Source organism: Nematolebias whitei, chromosome 8 (genome assembly GCF_014905685.2).
Source record: "Nematolebias whitei isolate Nwh7 chromosome 8, NemWhi1, whole genome shotgun sequence".
Classification (NCBI taxonomy): Eukaryota; Metazoa; Chordata; class Actinopteri; order Cyprinodontiformes; family Rivulidae; genus Nematolebias; species Nematolebias whitei.
In genome coordinates, this window is record NC_056505.1 from 26,803,431 (window position 1) to 26,813,835 (window position 10,405).

Below are 10,405 nucleotides of genomic sequence, written 5' to 3' on the forward strand. Positions count from 1 at the left end.
GGGGGGGGGGGGGGGGCTTGCTGGCTGTTTCAATAAACCCTCAGAGCCATGACTGAGCTAGGCTTGCAATACAAACACACCCCTTTCCTTCAGTTTATCTGAGAGACACATCTGGAGTCTATCAACTCCAGCAGCACCCCCTTTCTGTTCCCACTCTCCAGCACGCTTAACCCCTTCCTTACCCACTCCACCCCTTTGTGTCATGCAGTCTTATTAGACCATTGTTGCCTAACCAGGAGCGACTTGATGTGTGTGTGAAAACACACACTAACACAAATGTTCATTTTTCTGTTAACAAGACGTGTGACCTCTGCAGCTCCACTTCAGAGTGGTGGATTGTGACAGTCTGAACCCAATCATTCCCAGATTGTCCAAATTTAGAAGGCCTACTTGCCATTTTTATGACTATTTTTATACACTATAATATTCTCAACTCAAGTACGACCATTTGGACAAGAGTACTTTGTTTTCTCCAATTCTCCTGCCATTTTCTTCCCTCTGCTTAACCATCTCCGGCTCTGCTCCACTTCCCCTGCGTCAGGTGGTAAAGTTGTTTAAGTTGGACCTCTTCCTAACCCCAGCTGCTCGGAATGGCAGGAGCAATTTCAAGGTTGGCTCAAGAAAAACGATTTTACTGAAACCAAGTGGTCACTCTGAAAGTATCAAATCAAGCCCCTACAAAGTACTGCAGTACAGTCCGTTAACAAAATGTAGGTTTAATTGTGAAGACATATGTCCAAGTATACCTGCACACATCTATATTTCCTGTCCTTGAAATAACAAAAATGTGAATATTTACCAATATATTTTGCCCATATAATCCTTTGAAATGCCACAGGTTGAGTCATTTATCTGCAGGTAAGGATCTGCAGTGGAAGTGGTCTCCAGCTACAAGTACTTGGGTGTGCAGCTGAATGACAACCTCAGCTGGAGCAACAACACCACCAGCCTGATCAAGAAAGCTCATCAGAGACTCTACTTCCTCAGACGGCTGAGACGAGCTGGACTGGGAAGCTCAGTCCTCACCTCCTTCTACAGGTGTGCAGTGGAGAGCATCCTGTGCTCCAGCATCAACGTGTGGTATGGAGGCTGCACAGCTGCAGAAAGAAAAGCTTTGCAGAGAGTGGTGAAGGCTGCACAGAAGACTGTTGGAGTCAGCCTCCCCACCATCACAGACATCTACACCTCCAGATGTAGGAAGAGAGCCACCTGCATCATGAAGGACCCCACCCACCCAGCATACACACTTTTTGCCTCGTTCCCCTCAGGAAGGAGGTTGAGGAGCATTAAGTGTAGAACCACTAGACTGAGGAACAGCTTCTACCCTGAGGCTGTTAGACTCATGAATCTCTAACCAGAACAATCACTGTGAAAAATCACATCATGTTGCTGCTGATCTGTTTCATGTTGTTGTGTTCATGCGTGCTCATCTGCTCACACAGACTCATGTTTGTGCTGTTGTTTGATGTAATGTTTTTATGCTATTAGTGCTTAGTGTATTTTTAGTTGATGTTTTTTTTAGTTCATATCTTAGATGTGATCATTGTTTTTCTTATACATTTTATTGTTGGATGTAACTGGGACCCTGTGTACATAATTTTGTTCCACCATGTATACCACATGTGGTGTGTATGACAAATAAAGAACATTGAATTCTTGAATCCTTGAATCCTTATCTGCAGAGGTCATTTCTACGGTAATTCTTTTTAGAAAGTGTATCATAGTGCCAACACCTTGAACCTCTGAACAGTCCTAACCATAAACCTCAGTCCTGCCTCTCAGACCTGTCCACCACAGACAACCCGCTGCTACCTCATCCATCATCAGAACTGCCCCCCCCCCCCAATTACACCCCACTCCCTTTCTTCATGTTGGCCGAACAGACCTGATAATGAGCGCCCCTTGTGCCCTTCCCGCCTGTCCCGAGTGAGTCCCATAGTGCAATGGGGCCCAGTTGGACAAGAGCCAAATTGCTTCAGCCCTTTTCATTCATTATTCTCATTACCTTCCCTCAAATCAGTGCAGGACAGGCTGCTGGGATCTGTCCATGACTCATAAACTTCTGCAGCTGCCAGGGAGCGCTCTCGTCACGAAGGGTGTGCGCAGAGGTAGAGGTACTCAAATAGATATATGAGAGCAGTATCGAAGGTCCAGTGGTAGATTTTAATGGTATTAGCCATGCACAGAGCAGGCACCACCACAGAAGCAAGGTATGATTAAAGTTACTTGCTCATCCCAGGAGTTGTAATTGCTTTAAGTACTTGAATGTCCAAATGTAGCTCTTGGATGGCAGGCCTATTTAAAAGAGCTACAACAACACAGTAGTCCAATAAAAGGGCAAAACAAACAAGCCTAAGTCGCTCCTCTGTATTTGGGTGGTTTGGCAGGTTTTGAAGGGAACAGTCAATTTGAGGGGTTTTGTCCCAATGAAAGGGCTAACTGTGTAGATTGGGGCACTGTTTGGCCCATGAGGCCTGCAGGAGGGTGGACTGCCGAGGATCTGGATTTTCCAAACAACAGCAGAGCACACTACATTTAACTCTCAGCTAATGTCTGCTGTTAAGATGTGAGTGTGTGTCTGTGGAGAGAGTTACCAAGCCCGCTCTAAAGAAAGAAGGCTGCCCATACTAGGAAAGGAAACACACTCCGGAGTTCCTGTAGAATTCAAAACATGAGTGTGTGTGAAAAGTGTGTGCAGTTAGGGGTGTGTGTGTGTGTGTGTGTGTATGGGGGGGGGGGGGGGAATCAGACTTTGTTTATCCTTGTCACATCAGTGCAGAGATGCAGTGTAATTCCCTGATGTGTGTTTACTCAGCCCCAGTGGGCTGGCCTTTGATTACAGCACTGACCACATAATATGAGTAAGCGTTTACTACTACTGCAAATGACAAGCACATGTAGACGCCATACTGGAAACAATGAGAGGGACCTGAAGAGTCGTGACGGGCCGAGGAGACGAAACAAAGCTGAAGCGTCTCAGCGTGACGGCAAGGTGAACGCAAAGCTTCACCGAGAACTCGCCGCACAATATGTCGCATCAAACCTTTTCCACAACAGGCAGCGATTTTCCTATGAGCTCAGATGTAATTATAAGCTGTGCGGAGAGCTCAATTGAAGGTTGGAGATGTCAGAGGGAGTGAACAGACCTCCACCGCGGTGTGTCAGAGATCCAGCCGGGGCTGAAGCAGAGGAGTCAAATCAGTCCCGTGTGATTCATGTTATCTCCTGTTCCTAAACCAGACGCCTACATCTCCCACTGTGGACCACAACTGTGTCTGTTTTAGTTTTTCTACATGCTCGGACTGTTGCACTCAGATTTTTCATGAAACTCCACCCTGTAGCCCCTCATAGTTTGATCTGCACCAGGTACAGGGGCCAGGCTCAGGTTTCCTGACCCTTTGACCCTGCTGTGTTATGAGGAGACTTGTCCACTTACAAAAACAAACATCATCTCATTTTACATTAAATGCATCAAGCTTCATTCTTTATATGAAGTATATCAAGTTGCTGTCTTCCTGTCAACTGGGTTATCTCTGTCCTAGGTCTTACATCTTGGCCTTGGTACTACCCACCCCTGGTGTTCTCGTGGAAAAAAAAAAGAGCAAGGAAAAAGAAAACAGCAATTCCTGCAAAATTGGCTTTTGTTCTCGGCTGGCACGTCTGGTGTGAGCTCCTGTAGGTAGGAACTAACAAGCTAACGACTGCAGCAAATTGCCATATTTTTCTTTCTTTCAGCGTTTTCGAGAAGCTTGTTAGCTTCATGGGTGGCAGCTCCGAATGCCATGTGGTAGTAATATCCCTTCAGCATGCCCACAAACCTCCCCAACAAAACAAGAGCGGCTTCCAGACTGCAGAATCCACGTTGGAGCTGAATGTGTTTTACTGGGATACTCTGTTAGGAAATAAATGGTTTGATTGGAAGTAGAACAAGCATAAAAATACAAGACATGAGTATCCATGAAGGTAGCAGTGGTCTCTAAGCCCCAATGTGTGGCAGAAGTTTCATATGATCTGATATGTGTCTTGAGGGTGAAAACCTGCTTTGTAATCAAAGCTACAGGAGGGCAAAGAAAGTTTCCACTATGATTTTTTTGTCACCCGATGCAAATTATTATGGCCATTTCAGGAAGGAGCTTGTTTATCACTTGTCTCACACTCCGAGCTGTAAAGGAGGGCCAGACTGTCTGAAAGCTGCAGGAAAAACTGCCAACACAAAACCTCCTGCCAGAGATCTCTCTTATCTTGTCTCATTGGAGAGGGGTTTACCCAATAAAGAAGGACCAGAGCATAATTTTGTGAAGTTTTCAACATAACTCTGTGATATCCAGTCTGAGTGGATCATCCTCCCTGCTGGAAAGGAGCCCATCAGTGGATAAATTCGCTCAGAGCTGCTCAACATCTTCTCAGATCTCAGTGATACACTTTGTCGCTTGCCCAGGCCAGAAGCTTGGTGCATGACATAAATCTAGTGTCAACAATATGCATAACAGAAGTGCAACGTAAAAAAAAAAAGAAAAAGAAAGGATACTCACAGCTTCTCCAGAGAGTTGAGTCCAAGGAAGGATGCATTTTTAAGAACACGGATTTTGTTATGGCTCAGTATCCTGTAACAAACCAAAAACAATTGTTAGATATATTCTAACGAGTTCCATCAAAACTGCTACATTATCTATCCAGTGCATTTTCACTGCTGTGAGTTCTAATTTAATTGAACACATGGTGAAAAATAAATAAATAAGGGAAGCTTGTAAAAAAAGGTCCACTTGTTGCTGCAGTCATATGAGAGATTAGCCTGACCCAACACTTTTTTAAGATGTTTGCAATAAATGTTGGGACAAAAAAAGGGACATCGAGATAAGGTGGAAGACTGTGACCTTGATAATCATGGAGCATGCATTTTTACATCAAAAGGATGACTTTGCAGATTAAACAAATGGGGCACATTCCTTGTTAATTATCCCTTACTGGTGATTCATTTTGGCCTGTGTGGCTCTTATCAGACCAGAGGTCAGAGCGCTGTGGGACACTGAATCATGGTTTTGAATTGCTTTGTCCAACATGGCTGTGCAAAATGGACATTTTTAGTAATCGCTCTGCTCTGATGGTCCTCTCGTTGCCAAAATAATTTTCTGGAGACTTTTAGTGTTTTGTTTACAGGAGTTATTATTCAAATGGAATTTGTTGTCCTTGAATTTTTTGTTCTGACATGACCAAAACAATTTGTGCACAGAAAATGTCTGCTAAAATAAAAGTTAGCTCAGTCGCTGCTGCTCAAACCTCATAGACCCTTAGGTGGCATTTTCTGAGGGAAAATGTTTGGAAAAAAGCACTGACAGCCAAATCGTTCTTGTTTTCCTTTACACTCTTGTCTCACAAAATGCACCTAAAACTGTTAAACTCTCAACATTTATTTTATGATTCAAAACTTGAAAAATGAAGATCTAGCAATCCTTGAAGGAACGCGTATCGCCCACCACTTTTTCATGCCAGCGTTTTAGACTGAGATCATCTTATATCGACAAATGATAGGGTTGTAGCCAATGTGGTCAAAAATTTAAAGTAACAATATGCGCAGTCGTTTGAATATCCTTAGATGACACACCCTGGGTTGTGAATAATTCTTAGCTATGACCTCATCAAAATTCAGCTCATTATCTGTAAATTTGACCAAGTTATACAGAATTAATTTTGTGTTGGCTAACCTTGATGTCATCTTAAAATGGGTATACAACAAAAGTTAATTAGCAGTACACGTACATCGAATGATTGCTGTCTAAAAGTATTAATAGAATATGTTAGTAATACATGAACTATTTTGTTAACATGCTAACAGAATTTACACCAAAAATGAATGCATACGTTTAAGGTGTAGATTTTGTGCTGCATGTAGTGCTCAGAGTATGTGTTGTGAATTAGTCTCAGGTACAAAGTACTATTACACCAAAAATTAGCAAAATATCTGTAAAATTCATTGATGTCTAGCTCTGTTTGTGTTTTGGCTTTAGTAGCCTTCTTGAATTGAGCTGTTCCCAATATTAATTAGATGCACATCTAATCAATACTTTCTGAACGTTTCATTAAGAACCATCCAGTGGTTTAGGAGATGTGATAAATAGACAAAGTTGACTCGGATAGTTGAAGGCAATTTTTCTATAGTGACCTGTGCTGACAAAACTAGTTAAAATGAACACAGACTGCAGTGCAACAAGTGTAAAAAGTGATTTTTGTCATAAGATTTACATTAAATGAGTTCATAAAGACACAATTCAACAATCCTGGTATCTAAAAAAGCATATAATTTACCTTTAATTAAAAGTTTTATAACAGGTATATTATATACATATATTTATATACCGTATATATCCAGAAATTCTTTTTCTTATAAACATCATAATTTTCCTTGAAACTGACCATTTTTACTTTGCCCTGCTGCAGCAGTCCTGGAAATCCCTGCGTATAATGTTTGGCATTGTAACATTCTGGGATCCCTTTTTTAAATATATGGCTGACATTCATGACAACATCAGTCAAATCAACAATCAAAATATTTAGAGCAATACAAGGACCACTTAAAGAATGTGCTAAATAAATTTTTATTAAGACATAAAATAAAAAAAATAAAAATAAAAAACAAGTTTTTCAGGCTTTATCTTGTTGTAGCATCTCAAAAAAATATGTCCCCAAAATACACTGTAGAAATATAAGACAAACTTTCTGTAAAATGGCTCTTGTGAAAATGTAATAGACTAAATATGGGATAATATATATATATATATATATATATATATATGTATATATTTGAGTTTTGGAGTCTTTAAGGTTCAGTCTAGTTCTGGAAACACAAGTTTAAAAATATCTTTATTCTAAAAGTATTTATGTATTGATCCAAGAGGTTTAATTTAAACTTGCTTAAGTTTCATTCATGAATGTTTTCATCAATTTTTAAATAAAGTTTGCTTTTCAATTAAGAGTTTTGGGAGCCGGATGGAGATTATCCAAGGGCCACTTTTGGCCCTCAGGCTGTTCGTTGCCCACTTCAACCAGCAATCTTGCGAACAAAGTAAGTTTTTCTGCCAGTCCGGTGATAAATTGTCAAATTTGAACTAAACACATATCATTTTGAAGCTTTTGAGATAAGAATTTGAAAATAACCTTTCGATATTGCTAAAATCCTCGTTGTGACGCATTTATCCAGGACGGGTCACAGATCTTGGATCATCAGTTATCTCTCAAACTAAAAGTTGGGGATTGTTCTCGGCTACTTTCTCTCCAAACTGAAGCACAATATCTGTAAAAGTGACCGAGTTAGAGCCACTTCAGTGTTTCCTAAAGTCATTTGGCTGCAGCTGTTTTAATAACGTGGTGTTCAGTCATAACCAAAGATTTGCTCTATTTCAAACATTATTTTAAGGAGACATATTCCCTCATATTCTGGATCCAGAGTCCTGCCGTGGCAACAGGCAGCCATCATTAACGCCTCCTTCAGCTTCACATCGTCTCTGCTCCCACCACATGGAGCTTAATGGGCTGTCTGTGACATTAAGTACGTTCTTAATCGAGAGAACCCAGTTGTGTGCGCGCCTTTAAAAGTGGGAGCTGACTGTGAACAGTCTGCGAGATTTACAGATTCAGCAGCCGCCGTCCCCAGCACCCCACACCCCCTGTTTCCTGCCACATCAATAAAAACATTGCCTTCAGCTCGGTGCCTTCCACTTAATGGCCACATTTAATCGTTCAGTCTTGGTATGGTGGGACAAACTGGACTAACTTTTGTCTAGAAGTAAGTTTAAAACCAAACAACCAAACAGACAAAGAAAAAATTAAAAAGTCAGTATATATAAAAACATCTTCTGGTGCAGGTTTTATGAACTCTCTATTTTTGGACCAAAATTATGAAAGCCAGAGAAATTTATTTTTAAAACGAGCTGCAACCATGGGACTGGAACTGCTCCACCGTTAATGACTGTAATAATAAACCCAAGGTTGTGAGGCCATTTTATGATGCATTTAAGTCCTATTTTCCTCCTAATTCCATCTTTATTATGTTGCGCTATAAAGGGTATATTATCCAAGCATTGGAAACAGAGTCCAGTCCAAATCAGAGCCTCATTTCTGCAAAGGAAAAACAAAAGTTCAGAAACCCTCAGGGAGTTTCTTTTTGAATAAATCAATGATATGTGGACTGCATGTTAGACAAGTAGAGTCCTTTTGAGGCTTAGCCCGAGTTTGAACTCGTGACTCCTGAGCCTTGAAGGTCTTTCACTTGACTTTGGGCTCAGAACCTCTTCTATAAATGGATGCAGGCCTGAGATGAAAAGTTACAGAAGACCCGGAACTGCCTGAATAATTCAGCACAGACAGGAGAAAAGAAAGTCCCATCTGGCAACGACACAAGCGGTTTAACTGAACACAGACGGATTAGATGCTGATTGTTCCTTTTGACTGAGTTGTAATGATTATTTTGGAGCACGGTGCTAAAATAAATAAGTTAATTTATCGGCAAATATGGTAATGTGCACGTGCTACTTGACTCTCATCACTAAAATTTCTGAGTTGAGACATTTCCGCACAGAATTTTTCAATCAGTTTGATAATCTGTGTACAAGAACTTGAAAGCTGACTTGTACAAATAAACAAGGAGCGTAAAACCAAGTTCTTACAACGGACAACAAAAGGCACCGATTTCCAGGAACACAAAGGATCTACAGGACCTGGACCATCCTGCCGAGCCCCCAAAGCCTGATGTTTGGAGCACAGTTGTAGCCGAAACACATTGTTCTTTCATAAACAATAAAGAGAGTACCGCTCTGAGAATGAGAGACAGGCAGAACGTCTGTAAACAGACAGAAATAGTCGGCGTTCCCATAAGGATAAACAGGAAACCCAGCCAATTAGCTGTTTGTGCGGAGAGTGGTCTCGGAGGTCAGGGGTTGTAGAGAGAGCACTTCCGGGACAGCCATCAGACAGACGGAGCAGCGTCCGGACGTGAGGTGACAGCCGAGGTCGTTCGGAGAGCGTCTCAGTCTCTCTGCGGCACGTAAAGATCAACAGGGCTTCACAAGATGAGAGGATGAGCAGCTTCTCCATCAGGGAGGGACAAATATCTGAATCACAACCGACTGAACACGAAGAGGCGTCAAACGTAGAAACCGCATCACACGAATTCATCTCAGATCACATTAAAGGTGGTACGAGCGCTGCGTCAACGGTGTTCTCGTTCATTTAGCTCCTTCAGATCACAAGGGACTCTCAGAAATCAGATGAACTAATTGAATTCATCTAATGATGAAATAAAGAGCGACTGCCTGGCTCCAGTTCAGCTGGTTTATGTAATTCATTTACAGAAAGATCAAACAGCAGGAGGTCATCTGAAGAGAGACAGGTCCCACAGAAGAACAGACACTTGTTCTCATCGAGGCCAGAAAGGAAGAAGACACAAACACGAACATGGACAGAAAAAATTGGGCATCTTCTTTGCAAGGGAAAGTGACTGCATGCCACGTGTTTGTGTAGCTATAAACGTGCACAGATCAGCTCATATTTTATCATCATTCCAAAGCTTCTTTGCTTATCTTTACTGCGGCCGCCTCAATCTCGACCAACACGATGGGAAAAGTCAGTGCAGATCAGAGAAATATGATTTGTACATTCACACGTGTCTAAAACTGTCTCTTGGGTTGTTTCTAAACACCATAGACCAAAATCACCTTTTGGGTGGCTCTGAGTGTCAAGAACAACCGTGAACTGAACAAAATACAGATCTGCCGTGAACTGGAAGCGGATGAAACGTTTGTGTCACCCTTTAAACTCAATGAGTTGTAAATTGCCAAAACCTAGAGGCTGCCGTCCAAAAAATGTCAGATTGATTAAAGTTTGCAGCTGGACACGAGTGCAAAGAAAAAAAACTGAGAAGAACCAAATGACTTGCTGCTCATGATGACCAGAAGCATGACAGCAGGAGAAAATGAGACATTTCACCCGGAGAGCACCAGAGCAATGGAAAGAAGGTGGATGATGCCATCTTGTCATAGTTGTACTGTAAGATCATTTAGTGAAGCAGCTTTACTTTAGAAATCAGCTGAACTGAAAATAACTAAAAACACACGTGCTGCACTTTCCAAGACCCTACCAAACTAACTTAGATTAACTCTTTGTGACCAAGGGATGCGGTCAAATATATAACAAGACTTATGTTAGACGCTTGAGCAAAGATCAAGAAAAAAAATCATAGATTTATTCAAAAATCATTGACATATATCTTACAACTATAGTGGCCCTTAAGTGTAAATGAACAACATTTAAAAAAAAACGGAAATTATATATTTTTTGAATTATTCAGTTTTTTCAAATGTAATTCCGTTTTTTCTAATGTGATTCTGTTTTTTCTAATGTGATTCTGTTTTTT

At 41.2% G+C, this 10,405-nt stretch overlaps 1 protein-coding gene across 1 annotated transcript in view; it reads right to left on the minus strand.

Moving 5' to 3' along the window:
- The window catches only part of adgra2 (adhesion G protein-coupled receptor A2), a 46,305-nt gene that overhangs the window by 18,076 nt on the left and 17,824 nt on the right, over positions 1-10,405 (minus strand). The window contains exon 2 of the mRNA XM_037681116.1: positions 4,533-4,604. Within this exon, the coding sequence (XP_037537044.1) occupies positions 4,533-4,604 (72 nt within the window). The remainder of the gene's footprint in view (positions 1-4,532; positions 4,605-10,405) is intronic.